This window comes from Pseudorca crassidens, chromosome 6 (genome assembly GCF_039906515.1).
Source record: "Pseudorca crassidens isolate mPseCra1 chromosome 6, mPseCra1.hap1, whole genome shotgun sequence".
NCBI classification, from domain to species: Eukaryota; Metazoa; Chordata; class Mammalia; order Artiodactyla; family Delphinidae; genus Pseudorca; species Pseudorca crassidens.
The window spans coordinates 27,180,398-27,196,266 of record NC_090301.1 but is presented as its reverse complement, the minus strand read 5'-3'; the positions used below and the strand labels follow the sequence as shown (position 1 = coordinate 27,196,266).

General features: G+C 37.1%; 1 protein-coding gene across 37 annotated transcripts in view; it reads left to right on the top strand.

Moving 5' to 3' along the window:
- Nucleotides 1–15,869, top strand: part of MAP2 (microtubule associated protein 2) — a 278,232-nt gene that overhangs the window by 235,855 nt on the left and 26,508 nt on the right. For 7 of the 37 annotated variants that reach the window (XM_067740750.1, XM_067740749.1, XM_067740753.1 and 4 more), the window contains 7 exons: nucleotides 1,573–1,818; nucleotides 3,541–7,296; nucleotides 7,493–7,699; nucleotides 7,873–8,007; nucleotides 10,900–10,961; nucleotides 14,370–14,540; nucleotides 15,489–15,636. In XM_067740750.1, coding sequence (XP_067596851.1) covers nucleotides 1,573–1,818; nucleotides 3,541–7,296; nucleotides 7,493–7,699; nucleotides 7,873–8,007; nucleotides 10,900–10,961; nucleotides 14,370–14,540; nucleotides 15,489–15,636 — 4,725 coding nt within the window. The remainder of the gene's footprint in view (nucleotides 1–1,572; nucleotides 1,819–3,540; nucleotides 7,297–7,492; nucleotides 7,700–7,872; nucleotides 8,008–10,899; nucleotides 10,962–14,369; nucleotides 14,541–15,488; nucleotides 15,637–15,869) is intronic. The other 30 variants (XM_067740756.1, XM_067740751.1, XM_067740785.1 and 27 more) reach the window with 21 other exon arrangements.

Genomic DNA, 15,869 nt, shown 5'->3' with positions numbered 1-15,869 from the left:
TATAATCGTTTCATAGGAATTTCATAAGAGTCATTCATTTGCAGAACTAGAAAACAGCTTATATATTTCCCTCTAATTTGTTTTTTTTGTATATATGAATTTATTTATTTATTATTTTTGGCTGCATTGGGTCTCCGTTGCTGCGTGTAGGCTTTTTCTTGTTGTGGCGAGCGGGGGCTACTCTTCTATGCGGTGCGCGGGCTTCTCATTGTGGTGGCTTCTCTTGTGAAGCACGGGCTCTAGGCCTGCAGGCTTCAGTAGTTATGGCTCATGGGCTCAGTAGTTGTGGCCCACGGGCTCTAGAGAGCCCCTTGGCTTGGTAGTTGTGGCTCGCGATTTCTAGAGATCAGGCTCAGTAGTTGTGGCGCATGGGCTTAGTTGCTCCGCGGCATGTGGGATCTTCCCAGATCAGGGCTCGAACCCGTGTCCCCTGCATCGGCAGGCGGATTCTTAACCACTGTGCCACCAAGGAAGTCCCTCCCTCTAATTTCGTAAGCAATAAAATGGGATTTATTTTACTGACATTTGAAGTGTAAATGAGAAACAAATGAACACGATAATTCATGGCCTTCACAAATTTGTTTTTTACGTTTTGATTGTTAACATTCTTCTGTGTGATATACATCTTTGGGGAGGATATTTTGGCAGTTTTGTTTCCACTCAATTATCTTTCCTTGGTGGTTTTGTTTTGAATTGCAGAAATGAGGCTTTATGATATGCACATTTCCTTTCTTCAGTGTCAAAGAGAACTATACAAGAACTATATTACTGATATTTCAGTGGTTTGAACAATCTGATAACAGTCATGTCCCAGAGGTAGACTTCTCTCAATAGTAGTGAAATTAACTCTTACCTGGACCTTGTTTTTCAAAATACTTTACTTACTTCTTGAAAATTTTTACATACTCCAGTCATATAATGCAATGAAGGTAAAATTAAGTTTGGTAGTCTTTGGCCTTAAAAATACTAAATAAATTATATTTTAGAGAGTTTTGATGGATTTCATGATAAAGCTGATAATAAGGTAGTTGATTGGATATTATTTTGAGACCAGGCTTTTTATTCCCAAAGATCTCTTTAGCGAAGTTTGCGTGTTTTAAATTAAGTAACCAGAAATTCGTATGTAGGGGCTTCCTGCATTGGAGAAAACAGCACATGTCTAACAAATTTAAAGGTTTGTTTCAGCACATCAATGCTTCTATCTTTTCACAACCATCTGTTATCTGGCAGTACCATCTCTTTATTTCCAGCCAGCTTTCCACATTGTGTACAACTTACTGCCATTTCCACTGAGGGTAATAGTGCAATAAAACCCTTTCAGCTCTCAAGTTTTAAAATAAAGAGCCTTTTCATGAGACTGTAAAAGGCATCATGATTTGCAGATTATGCATAATAATTTTCCAAGCAATACATAATGTCCATTGCATTAAGATATTAATTTGCACATCCAAATGGTAAAAGAGGTTCTTGTGAGGTCAATATAATCGAGCTGAAAGTGTTCCTTGAATAATATTTCTGTTGTTTCATGTATGTTTCTGTGGTCATGATGTCAACATCTTTTTCCTCCCTAAGAAGAAGAAATGCTAGCGAGTCCAATGGCCGAGGAAGAGAAACCTGCCACTCTTCCTGGGAAAGAGTGTGAGGCTGCCAAGGCCTCAGACCAGCCCAAGGGCCTCAGTGAGGGCCAAGTGGAGTCTAGTGCGGAGGCCCAAATAGCTCCTGAAGAGAGCGCCCCAGCAGGGACCCCACAGGAGAAAAGTATAAAAGAGGTCGCGGAGGTGTCTCCAGAAGTAAAAACCCCTTCCTCTGCCGGGGAAGGTGTGTCTTTCTTAGGATTTGCATGTGTTTTGTTGCAAAAGATAGATCTCTCCAGCAGCTTACCAACCTGATGCCTTTCCAATGCTATTCCATCGCTGGGTCTTCTCATGATCCCAAAACCACTGTTTGAGACTTAACGAGCAGAGAGTGTGGCTTGTGCCGGTGCTGTGTGGCAGCTTGATTTTCCACTGCTGCAGCTGATTCCTGGTTTTACTTTGCCATGATACAATGCGCTTTGCAGCCAGGCTGATGACACTATGTGAGCTTTCTTCCGCCCCCGCTCTTCATCTCAAATGTTTGCCAGTCACATTGCAATACATGTATATTTTTATTTTTATTTTGGGGGACAGCAATTCATATGCTTTTCTTTCAGACTGTAGAGATGGATTTTGGCACATACAGGCTTAAACGGTAGAATCGTTTTTGTTTGCAACCGCAGTGTGCTCTATTTTTTTATGCTTCAGTGAATACGATTTGGTTTCCTTAAAAGCGCCTGCTGATGCTTCTCATATCATTTCCTTTCCATGGCAGCCAACTCCTTTGATAATCACCATATCTCTTGAGTTTTCATTCATCTAATCTTTATGAGAAAGTTCGTGTAGTATTTCTTTTCTATCGTGACAACAAGACACACAAGTATATAAGGTAATAATCATCCATTCACTTGCTCTTCAGGAGATGACTGAGTTTTATTTTCCAGATACTTTCATTTAGCCCTATTCACCACAGTAAAATAACTTTGACCTTAAAATACAATTGAGACTCTGAAGCCTTTTGGATTGGTGAACAAATAAAAATTAAAAAGAGTCATTGAATCTCTGTGAAGCATCTCTAAAGCCAATACTGGTCAGTGCTTCGCCAGTTGGTCACATTCCAGAGAATGAGGTCATGACCAAGGAGAGAAAGAATTTTAAGAGTTGACTCTTTAAAATTTTGTTAGTCACATGACTTCCCAGTATTATCAGTATAATTCAGATTTTCTTACATCTACCATACAGAGTAAGTAATGATTAGGACTGAAGAATTTTGATATGTGATAGAAATTGACTTGTCAATATTTAGGTCATATCATATAAAGTCAGTAGTAATCATTTATTTGTATTACCGAAATTTCATCTCAGATGACTTCTAAAAATTTATTCTAGTAACCTTTCAGTGCCCCCAAAATTGGTCCTGGAACTTGTCAATCCAGTTAACTGAATTTATTTAACACATATAACTATAACCTAATTGTCCTTCTGCCCATGGCCTGCAAATTCACTTACAAATTAGAAAACAAAAGAAAAAGTTCAGTAGAAATAAATTATTTCCCATATTTAGATTACTATATAGATTCTTTTGTACCTTAATGTAAGTACTTATTCAATATTCTTTAACTTGTAATTTTATCTGTAGAAGGCACATGAAATTTTTTGTCTACTACAGTATACATCACATACTGTTTAGAGAGACCAAACAAAGGAAAAAAAAAGTATTCAAAATATACTCTTTTTACAATTTCTGTACACATTAATTCACAATGGGAGTTCATTTTAGCCATCGTACAAATATATCTCAGTCCTGACATTTTCATATTGATTTTTAAATGAGTAGCATGCTTGCATGTTTCATAGTTTTTCTTTATACCCTACCATTCATTTGCCATTTCAAAATATAATTTTAAGCTTACTGCCTGAAAGCACTTGCCTATTATTTGTTTAAAAATCAACCCAATTACTTCAGGTTTGCTTACAGCCTCGAAGATGGAGTTTCATGATCAACAGGAATTGACTCCCTCTCCAGCCGAGCCATTAGAAAAGGAGGAAAAGGAGTCAGAGGAAGAAAGTAAGCCTGGTGAAGACCTTAAACATGCTGCCTTAGTTTCTCAGCCTGAGACAACTAAACCTTCCCCTGATAAAAAGGACATGCAAGACACAGAAGAAGAAAAAGTACCTCCCACTCTGTTTGGGCATACTCTGGGTGCCAGCCTAGAAGACACAAAACAGAAGACAGAACCGAGCCTAGTGGTACCTGGTATTGGCCTTCCCGCAGAGCCCTCAGCTGCAAAAGAGCAAAAGGACTGGTTCATCCAAATGCCAATGGAAGCAAAAAAGGACGAGTGGGGTTTAGTTGCTCCAGTATCTCCTGGCCCCCTAACACCCATGAAGGAAAAAGACGTACTTGAGGACATCCCCAAATGGGAAGGGAAACAATTTGATTCTCCCATGCCAAGTCCCTTTCAGGGTGGAAGCTTCACTCTTCCTTTTGATGTCACAAAGAATGACATTGTTGCAGCAGCATCACCCTTTGCCCCCGCCCTATTACAGCCAGATGACAAAAAATCTTTGGAAGAAACTGGTAGCCCAGCGACTGCCAAAGATAGTTCTAAAGTTGAAGAGCCCCATATGGATCAACCTGACAAAATGGCAGAAGCACCAGCCTCAGAGGCAGTTACATCACCCAAAGATGCTCACATTTCGATTGTGGAAGACTATGTTCCGGAGAAAGGTTTAGGAGAAGAGAAAGGGGCAATAAAGCAAGAGAGTGTGCAGATAAAAGAGACTCCCACCTTCAGGGAACAGGAATCTATGCTTACTGAAAAGGAACCTCACCTAAAGCTTGAAGAACAAACAACCATTTCTGACGAAGAAGCTGTGTCAAAAGAGAGTGAAGCCCCAAAATTGACAGATGAAGAAACAGGTGTAATTCAGCCCTCCACAGAGCACACTTACTCCAAAGAAGAACCCAAAGGCCAGGAGCTTCCCACAGATATATTAAAACAGGACTCATTCCCTGTAAGTTTGGAGCAAGCAGTTACCGATTCAGCCGTGACCTCTAAGACACCAGAAAAAGTCATGACTGAACCAGCTGCACTAAGTGAAAAGAGTGCCACCCAGGAGCTTTTTGAAGAAAAAGTTGCTGACAAAGATAATGTTGAAGGAGTTGGAGCTGTAACATCGGCTGAGCTTGACATGCCATTTTATGAAGATAAGTCAGGAATGTCCAAGTACTTTGAAACATCTGCCTTGAAAGAAGAAGTGACAAAAAGTATCCAGCCAGGCAGTGATTACTATGAACTGAGTGACACAAGAGAAGGTGCCCAAGAGTCTTTTGATACCGTATCTTCCATGTATAAAAACGGCGACAAGGCACTTACGGCAGAGAAAGACTCCCAGCCCAGTGCTGTAGCACAAGAAGGAGGCTACAGCACTCTTGCACAGAGTTATCCATCTGACTTACCTGAAGAACCCATTTCTCCTCAAGAAAGAATGTTCACTATTGATCCAAAAGTGTATGGGGAGAAAAGGGATCTCCACAGTAAGAATAAGGATGATTTGACACTGAGCAGGAGTTTAGGACTTGGTGGTAGGTCTGCAATAGAGCAAAGGAGCATGTCAATCAATTTGCCCATGTCTTGCCTGGATTCCATAGCCCTTGGATTTAACTTTGGTCGGGGGCATGATCTTTCTCCCCTTGCTTCTGATATTCTAACCAACACTAGTGGAAGTATGGACGAAGGAGATGATTACCTTCCGGCCACGACACCTGCAGTGGACAAAGCCCCTTGCTTCCCAACAGAAAGCAAAGAAGAAAAAGAACAGATAAAGGGGGAAAAAGCTACTGGAGAGGAAAACACCCAAGTCGAGCCATCGTGTGAGTCACCTTTCCTAGCCAAAGATTATTACAAAAATGGTACTGTCATGGCACCTGACCTGCCTGAGATGCTAGACCTGGCAGGCACAAGGTCAAGATTAGCTTCCATGAGTGCAGATGCTGAGGTTGCCAGGAGAAAATCAGTCCCATCAGAGACTGTGGTGGAGGAGAGTAGTACTGGCTTCCCCCCTGTCACTGATGAAAACCACGTCATTGTTAAAACTGACAGTCAGCTCGAAGACCTGGGCTACTGTGTGTTCAATAAATACACAGTCCCACTCCCATCACCTGTTCAAGACAGTGAGAATTTATCTGGGGAGAGTGGTTCCTTTTATGAAGGCACTGATGATAAAGCACGAAGAGATTTGGTCACGGATCTTTCATTGATTGAAGTCAAACTGGCAGCTGCTGGAAGAGTCAAAGATGAACTCAGTGCTGAGAAAGAAGCATCCCCGCCTATCTCTGGTGACAAATCAGGACTGAGTAGGGAGTTTGATCAGGAGAAGAAAGCGAATGATAAGCTGGATACTTTACTAGAAAAAAGTGAAGAACATGCCGATTCAAAAGAACATGCCAAGGAAACAGAAGAGGCTGGTGATAAAGTTGAAACTTTTGGATTAGGAGTAACCCATGAGCAAGCTTCAGCCAAGGAACTGACAGTCTCAAAAGATGCATCACCTCTCATGGCTGAGAAAGCAGAGAAAGGTCTTAGTTCCGTGCCAGAGGTAGCTGAAGTAGAACCATCCCAGAAAGCTGAACCAGAGCTGGATTTTGCTGCAAAGAAAGCTGACCAGGGTCAGTTAGATGTTAAAATCAGTGACTTTGGACAGATGGCCTCAGGGCTACACATAGATGCTGGAAAGGCAGCAGAGCTTAAACTCAAGGCTACCCAGGACCTCGCCCCCTCATCCACAGCACCTCAGGAGGCAGATGTGTTTATGGGTGTTGAGTCTGGCCACGTGAAAGAAGGCACAAAAGTTAGTGAGACAGAAGTCAAGGAGAAGGTGGCCAAGCCTGACCTGGTGCACCAGGAGGCTGTAGACAAAGAGGAGTCCTATGAGTCCAGCGGTGAGCATGAAAGCCTCACCATGGAGTCCTTGAAAGCTGATGAGGGCAAGAAGGAAATTTCCCCAGAATCTTCTCTGATTCAAGACGAGATTGCCATCAAATTGTCTGTGGAAATACCCTGTGCACCTGCTGTTTCAGAGGCTGATTTAGCCGCAGATGAGAGAGCTGACGTCCAGATGGAACTTATTCAGCTGCCAAAAGAAGAAAACAAGGAGACCCCAGATATATCTATCACGCCCTCTGATGTTACAGAACCATTGCCTGAAGCCACTGGAGCTGAACCAGCAGAGGCTGAGAATGAGGAAGAAGAGATAGAAGCCCGGGGAGATTATGATAAACTCCTCTTCCGCTCAGACACCCTTCAGATTACTGACCTGGGTGTCCCAGGTGTCAGGGAGGAATTTGTGGAGACCTGCCCTGGTGAACACAAGGGAGTGATTGAGTCCGTTGTAACCATCGAGGATGATTTCATCACTGTCGTGCAAACCACAACTGATGAAGGGGAGTCGGGTTCCCACAGTGTGCGTTTTGCAGCCTTAGAGCAGCCTGAGGTAGAAAGGAGACCATCCCCCCGTGCTGAGGAAGAGCTTGAAGTAGAAGAGGCAGCTGAAGCCCAGGCTGAACCCAAGGATGGCTCCCCAGAAGCTCCGGCTTCCCCTGAGAGAGAAGAGGTTGGACTCTCAGAATATAAGACAGAAACCTATGACGATTACAAAGACGAGACCACCATTGATGACTCCATCATGGACGCTGACAGCCTCTGGGTGGACACTCAAGGTGTGCATTATCTTTTTAAATTTTCTACTCCCAAATAAAATCCAGTAACCTAGTGGAATTTTTTTTTTCATTTTTAAACATTTTAAAATGACCCTTTATCTCTTGATTTTGCATTTTTTAAATAGATGAAGGATTTTGTACATTTGTTACTAATGTTTTCGTTGTTGTTGTTGTCATGGTTTGCTTTGATCCACAGATGATGATAGGAGCATCATGACAGAACAGTTAGAAACTATTCCTAAAGAGGAGAAAGCTGAAAAGGAAGCTCGGAGACCATCTCTTGAGAAACATAGAAAAGAAAAGCCTTTTAAAACCGGGAGAGGCAGAATTTCCACTCCTGAAAGAAAAATAGCTAAAAAGGAACCTAGCACAGTCTCCAGAGATGAAGTGAGAAGGAAAAAAGGTTCATTTAACAATCACTTCTTTAAAAAATGTTTTTGAAGTAATTCATTATTACTCTTTTGTAGAAGAAACTGCCTAACCATGGTAACTAATTATTGATGAAATTTCATTCGGTTTTGCTCCAAGTGTTTACTTTTTCCTGATGGTATGCTTTTTGTGTTTTCTTATTCATAGCAGTTTATAAGAAGGCTGAACTTGCTAAAAAAACAGAAGTTCAGGCCCACTCTCCCTCCAGGAAATTCATTTTAAAACCTGCTATCAAATATACTAGACCAACTCATCTCTCCTGTGTTAAGCGGAAAACGACAGGTGACTGTTCAATTCTGCAATGTGGCTGGCAAACATGGACGTGTATTTTTTTTATCTCATTACTGTAGCAGCTTTGTTTTGTTTTCCTTCCAAGAATCTCAGCAGTCATGAACAATTTCGCTATTAAGTGTCTTGTATCATTATTCTTTTTTTTTTTCCCTCCCTGCAGAAGAGGTCATGACCATCTGTTTCTTTGTCATGCTCAGACTTAACAGTGATTGTATCTTGGCATTGTGCTCTAGTGTCACGTTCTGGGGATTCCTATTTTCATTCTGTGTTTTTGGTTAGACGATGGCGATGAATATAACCGTGGTATGCATTCTCATTATTTTGCTTATTTATCTCCCTCATGCTTAAAAACCCATATGTATTTGTCCTATTTTCTATATTGTTATTGCCAAATCTGTTACTGATGTTGATGAATTTACTGAGAACCACCAAGAATGCATAGTGATTTTGAGATGGAAAATGAAAAGCAAATCTGGGGTGAAATTGTGGTTGAAAAATTACTTTGCTTTTGGATGAAAGAAAAAAATGGAAAAGTAAATTGTCTGGTATTCCCACCAGATTTTATTTTTCATATCCAAAATTAGCCAGGCTTTCTGGTGATACTACATTTCTTAGCTGACATTTTGTCCTTGGGATTTTCTTAAATGTGTTGAATCCAAACTGCTAAATTCCCTACATAACGTAGTATTCAAAAATTTAATAACTTTAAAATTTAATAAACCCCTTCCCTCCCAATATCTTAGAATTTAGGTTTATTTCTATTTTCCTACCTTCTTATTGTTCTGTCTTCTTCAGATATACTTGTTTTTTGCTGTTTAAAAAATTAGTGGAATGAAGGAGTGAACCATGTTACAAACCATCACAAAAGACCATACGTAATATCTATAATGTAAACTCTATTCCTAGATTTCAGTGCAAAGTATTTATTTTAAATGTATAATTATATTAGGATACTCTTCATTTAGAATATATTTTATGTTAGCATTGATTAAATGGCACACTTGCAGTCTACAAAAGAAGGCATCAGAGTTCTTAAGTCAGAAAGGAATATTTCCCAATCCATTATACATTAGAAGTGCCTTTATATGAATCTTTGGGTGGCTTTAAAGGGTTAGGAGCAGCATTAACCCTTGTAAGAAAAAAAATCAAGGTTGATGGTTTCATGATAGCCACTAAAAATTTCAAGTATTTTTCATTTGTGTTCTTCATATAGGAACTATCTCATGAGCATCCTTCAAGAACTAGTATGTAAGGCAGGATTTGAAAGTAGAAGACATAATTATACACACACCTTGATGATGAAGGTTTATTAGAATGAGGGGTTCCTCTAAGTTAAGACTTAGGAATTAACATGACATCTCTAAATCTTATAGTGCATCTTACTTAGTACATTTTCATTAAACTTGGAATTTTTCTTCTAGTTAGAAAAATGCTTGCACAGGCAGAATCTCTTGGTTGGGGCATAAAAGCCCTATACGCCACCTAAAAAGATGAAAAATATATTAGGATCGTACAATCTCAGAGGAAATGTCAAATGGTTTGGTGAAGTACCTGCATGTCATTAGTATTCAATATGCCACACTGAGAATAACTTGCCTTTTTATTTCATTCATTAAAGGAAAGTTAAGATCTTTGGACTAATTAGGATCTTCCTTTTTTATTCAAATATTAAGATACCCAAACAGAAAGCATATACCAAAGATGAGTTTCATTGACTTAAAGCAAAGTATATATGTCGCAGAAAAAATGAGCTATATTGTAGAAATAGTAAAGAGGCATAATTTGCACTGCTTCTTTTAAAAAAAAATTAGTTTCAGAGTCTGCGAATAATCTTACTAGCCAGTCCTAAATAGCATAGAACATATTGTAGACCGTTACTATTTTTGTGTTAGAACTGCACATGGCATAAGAAACCTTTTTGAAACTCATTTGGAGTGCTTATAAGGATAAGTATTTTTTTTCCAGAGGATTTCTCTCTTGTGAAAGAAAATTAAGGTGGAAGTAAACACACAAGTTTATGCCTTTTATTTTCTTAGCCCAATTGTTAAATAGGGACAGTTTCCCCAAACAAAGGGTTGTGTTCAGTCGTGAAAGATATTTAAGTCAAGTCAGGTAAGTCATCAGCAGAAATTATGCTAGAGATGATGGAGTTTAAAATTGAAACCAGAAGTATAAAACAGCAGCAAGAGAAACAACAGTAACAGATGTGGTAATAATTTCATACAGGAAGTGCATGTGTAGAACATGGTCTATTTTACTGAACTTAAAATTCTTCTCATGTTTTCTCTTCTTGACAAGCCATTTTTCTTCCCTTCCCTTCTCATGTGGTCCGTTTCACGTCAAACAAGTGTGTCATTCATGTGTCATTCATATGTGAAATGAAGGGGTGCAGAGGGAAAGGGGTTGGCAGACCATGACAGTTTAAAATGTAAAATGCAGAAATATCTGTAGATATGACAGTGGCTACATAAAGAAGGTTTGGGAATCTCTGTGAATATTCTTATGTGATGCCCACCCTAGAAACCAATCACTCCCCTTTTCCTTAAATTCTGCAGCATTCGGATTACTGTCCTATGATTTCCATTCTGAAGGATCAATACTAATTTAAGGGTACATTGGTAACAGAAAATCACTTGGTGTGCTTACCTGTGCTTTGGTAAACACTGGGTTATAGTAATTAGCACACTCTATAGTGGGAGCCACATGCTATAATGTTCTTATTATTCGAGTTTCTTCAGTTACTGAATTTGAGTCTCAATATAAAACAAAATTCGCTTTGCACTAGTCTGTTGACACAACTGAATATCCAAAAGGCATTAAAAATGCATTTATGTGGTCTTTAGCCACTAAGTGTGGGGTTGTTTTTGTCTCCTCTCTCAACAGCAGCAGGTGCTGAATCAGCTCAGGCTCCCAGTGTATTTAAACAGGCAAAGGACAAAGTGTCTGTGAGTAAAATAATTTTTTCCTTGCTCTTCATTCAACATTCCCTTTGGTATTAGTGGCAATGTTTTAATAATTTTAGATAAAATTTAGACTTTAGATGTTTACTCTTTTAAAACATTTTAGATCATTCACTCACCCAGATTGATTCTCGATGGCATTCAATCAAGCACGTCCGAATGTCTTCTGGAATGTGATGCTAGCTGGTGAGGGCAGAGCTGGGATTTAGGCTGCCTCTTTGTTAGTAAAACAAAAACATGTGAAACACCATAATGATATGGCAAAAGCGGGGGAGCCCAATTTATTTACTTTCATAGAATCAAGATAAACCATTATAATCAACACTAAACTGTATTTTACAACACATTTTCATTGTTGTTTTACAAAATAAGAATATGAGAAAATTAATGTAGATGAGAAAAATAAGTAAAATTATATTATCTCCTTATCTAGGAGATAATGCTGCAGTTACCATTTTGACATAAAATCTTAATTTTTTTTACACATTTATAGGTTTAATAACAAAGATGGAAACACCACATATCGGTTTTTTAATTAAACAATAAACAGATTTCCATGTCATTAAACATTCTTGTACATCATTTTAATGACTACATAATATTGCATTTTATATTTTTACAGTGATGTACTTAATCAATTTCCCATTACTTGACATTCAAACTAGTTTTCTGTTATTTTAGCAGTATTACTGTAGAAATCTTTTTGGCTACATCTATGAATGTATCCATATGCATTTCCTTAGGATAATATTCTAGTAGCAAAATCATTGTTTCAAAAAGAAAGTCCACATTTAAACTTTTTGCTGCATATTGTCAAATTGTCCTCCAGAAAGGTTCTACAGCTTAGATGTCCTCCAGCTGTATATGAACATGCTTGTATTCGTTATTACTAGATATCTCTATACTTTTTCTATTTTTACCAAGTTATGGAGATGAAATATTTTGTTTTAATTTGGTTGTATTAATGATGTTTAGCTTCTTCTATGTTTATAAATCTTTTATATTTCTTATTTTGCAAATTTTATTTTTGTATTATTAATCATGTTTTTTAAACTTTCAAAAGACCAAAACCAACACAAAGTATTTTACTTCTTTCTTATTGAAGTAAAAAAGTTAAAAGATTTATCATGGAATCCTAAAATTACAACAAATCATTTGAGTGATGATAATTAGTAATGTATCACAGTGTTCTGGGTCTTAGCCATCATGTATGATATGTAAATCACAATTCTTTGTTTAGCTTTCTAAAAACTAATAAAATTTTAGACTTCTTTTTATTTATTGTGAAAAATAGGAATTCATTTTCAATGGCAGCCAAACCTTTTATATCATATTGAAGCCATGGGACTTTATGTTGATTAAAAAATATATGTATATTTGATTATTATATAAATGTTTTCAGACATAGTCCTGAACTTATGGCAAGCAATAGAATCCATTTATCGCTTTGGTAATTTTAGTCCTTATTTTGACCACACTGCTATTTCAAGATTTGTATCTCTTTACCTTCTGTTTCTGATGGGGAACTAGTGGGTTGTGTTGGTTAAGAGCAGGGCCATGAAACAGGCCAGATCCAAGTTTTGAACGTTTATTAACTATATGGTCTTTTTCTTCCTGTGTCTTAATTTTCCAAAAATAAGGGGAGGAGTAAAAATTCCTATATCATAAGTGAGTTGTAAATACTAAGTACAGTAATTTTATGAAATAATACATTCTATAGTGCTTAGAACATAGTACTTATTCAATAAACAGCAATAGTTATTATTATTTTTTTTTAAAGTGGAGGTCTTTAGGAGCAAATACGGAAAGTAAGTCTGAGCTTTCTCTTGGTAGGAAAATAATTTTTAAGATTACATTGTTTGCAAAATCTTTCAGAAATTTTCAAGTCCGTTGGTCTTCAAGTAACTCAACAAGAATTAGCATTCAATGCTTACACTTGGACAGAGACCATATACATCTGACACCAAAACTAACCTTTTTCCTTGTAAATGCCCATCTCATCCTTCTGAAGAAGAGAGATTAGACCACCATTCTTTCTCACTTTTTCTCATTTAAAATCCTCCTTTTTCCTTGTAACCTCATCCTCCTCCTGTGTTTCCTAAAACCTCAAGATTAACTCAGTACATCCATCAGAACAGTTCTCTCCGATTTTTCAATTGATCTTTATTGTGAACCTAACCTATAATCTTTCATTTCATTTGAGTTTTTTTTTTTGTTTGTTCATTTTATTTTGTTTTTGTTTTTAGCAGGAGATTAGTAGATGTCTTTCATAATTTGAGGCAATCCAATTACTCCATTTTTCTTTCCTATTCCACACTTTTGAAATTCACTAATTTGTGGGTAGCATCAGTCAAAAAAGAATGACTTGTGCTGACCCAGTTATACTTCCCACTCAAGGTGCTGGGTCTGTAAAACAAGAAGTGATTCGTGCAATCTGTGAATACTTATGCCTCTTTGAAGTGTCTACGGAGGTTACAACTTGAGATAAAAATCTTAGTTTCAACTGCTATTTTTGTATCGGCTAAATCATATTAATTATTTGAAGATAAAAACCTCCTCGGCTTTGTCATACTTGTCTGTAGTTTTAACAGTCTCCCCTGAGACATGTGGCATGCCAGCATAGCTTTCTCCAAAAGCTGTATATATATGTCCAACCCACTTACACTTGCTCTTGCCGACAATCTTCCCAGGGATTATCAACACCTGTGAAATAAGTCTTGTGATTTTTATGGGCAATCTAGTCAGTGTTGACTTTCATTTTTAGAATTTATAGCACATCATACAAACTGTGGTCTCCGCATAAAAATGTTATTAATTCTATGATATAACTTGGTCCCTGGTATACATTTGACTCATAAAATGAACTCATTATATATAAAATCTGCAATTTTCTGATGAAATCAGTGTAGATAATCTGAAAATACATTTTCTCAACTTAAAAAAGAACTATTTTCCATTATTAGGCCTTAAATATACTTTGTTCTAAAGTTCTTGAAATGTGATCAAAATGTTGATTATATATACCATTTAAGGGCTGTGTTTATTAAAGGAACAATTCCAAGAGACTCTCAAGATATTTTCCAAATATGGAATCATTATAAGGTTTATGGCTTAATCAGAGACCTTATACATAGAATTTATAAATAATATTTTAATCTATATTCTCATTATATGTGTATTCTTAAGTTAGTTCCAGTTAAAAAGATGTGTTCAATGAAAATCTCTTGTTCTCACATAATATACGTCTCTATCATTGATTATAACCATTTATCGTGTGTTCTTATTAAAAGCAGACATTTAATTTCTTATATGTTTACATGTTTTTTTTTAATTTTCCTTTTACTTCATAGTTTGGTTTATTTTGTGCTTTTGTTTGTTTTCTTTCATGGCTAGAATTCTACCTTGTCAAAGATTCCTGCCTTACAGGGTAGCACAAAGTCCCCACGATGCAGCTCAGCCTGCCCTAGTACGACTAAAAGGGCTACATTTTCTGACAGTTTATTCATACAGCCCACCTCAGCGGGCTCCACAGACCGTTTACCATACTCAGAATCAGGGAACAAGGTAAGGCAGCAAGCCAATCAAAGGTGCAGAAAGGAACATAATTTGGGAGAAGGACACAATTCAGTAAATGTATGAAAGCAAAGACTTTCAGTTCTGAAGTGTTTGACATATAATCAATAGACCTTATTAAAAACAAGTACAAATTAAGTGTTTCAATAGTTATAAATAGTCTAATCATTAAAAAATAAATGTCTTTTTGTAAGATATACAATGCATAATTAATTTATTATTTATTTGATATTTAATAAAATTTCAAATACAAAATATACTATATATGATGTTACATGTGGCATATTATATATAATATTGTACCAAATTATATTATATATAATATAATAGACAGTTTGGGCTCAGTATCAGACACATCAAGATTTAATACTAACTCTGCTACCTCTCAGCTCAGTGATTTTTGAAAAAATTACATAAACTGATGAAAGCTGTTTCCTCAGCTCTAAAATGCATGTAACATTTTTTGTAAAAATTAAATCATAAATGGATGTAAAGTACTTAGCATTCCTGTCACGTAAGTGCACAGTATATGGTGGTTATCACTGCTAAATACTGCACATGCAGTGCTCTTCTGCCAGTCCTTTCTGATTAATACATTATCATGCTGATGAAGACTTCTCAGTTAAAATTATTAATTACCTGGAGACTACTTGAGCATATTATTTTTATCATAATGTTATCATTTAGAATTTGAATTTCACAATCGATTTTTAGCACTAACTCCAAAATAATATATTTTTATAAAACCTCTAGGCAAATCTGAATTCTTTCTAAGTTTTGAAGCAGAAATGCTTATAAGTATATAAAAGTCAGTAGTGTGGATTAAAAGAAATTCATCTATCAATACAGGAGGAAACTTAGCCAGAGCAATGTAATTACTTTGCATAATTAAAACGAAGATTCACAGGATCCCAACGTCGTTTTATTTTCCCCAACCAGGATGGAGTAACCAAGAGCCCAGAAAAGCGCTCTTCTCTGCCGAGACCGTCCTCCATTCTCCCTCCTCGCCGAGGCGTATCAGGAGACAGAGATGAGAACTCCTTCTCTCTCAACAGTTCTATCTCCTCTTCTGCACGGCGGACCACTAGTAGGTTTATTTTGCTTTGGCTTCGTTTTCATTCATTTTTTAAAAATCTCTTAAGTGGAGTAGCTTATAGTGTACTTATATTTTACATTTGCAAATAAAATATGCATTAAAATCAGATTATATTTGTCCTAAGAATCAGAGATCCAGGCTATCAATGGGTCCAAAACCATTATTTGAGTCAAAACAACTGAGGGAGGAATACTACCTCATTATCCCTTAAATAGGATTGAAAT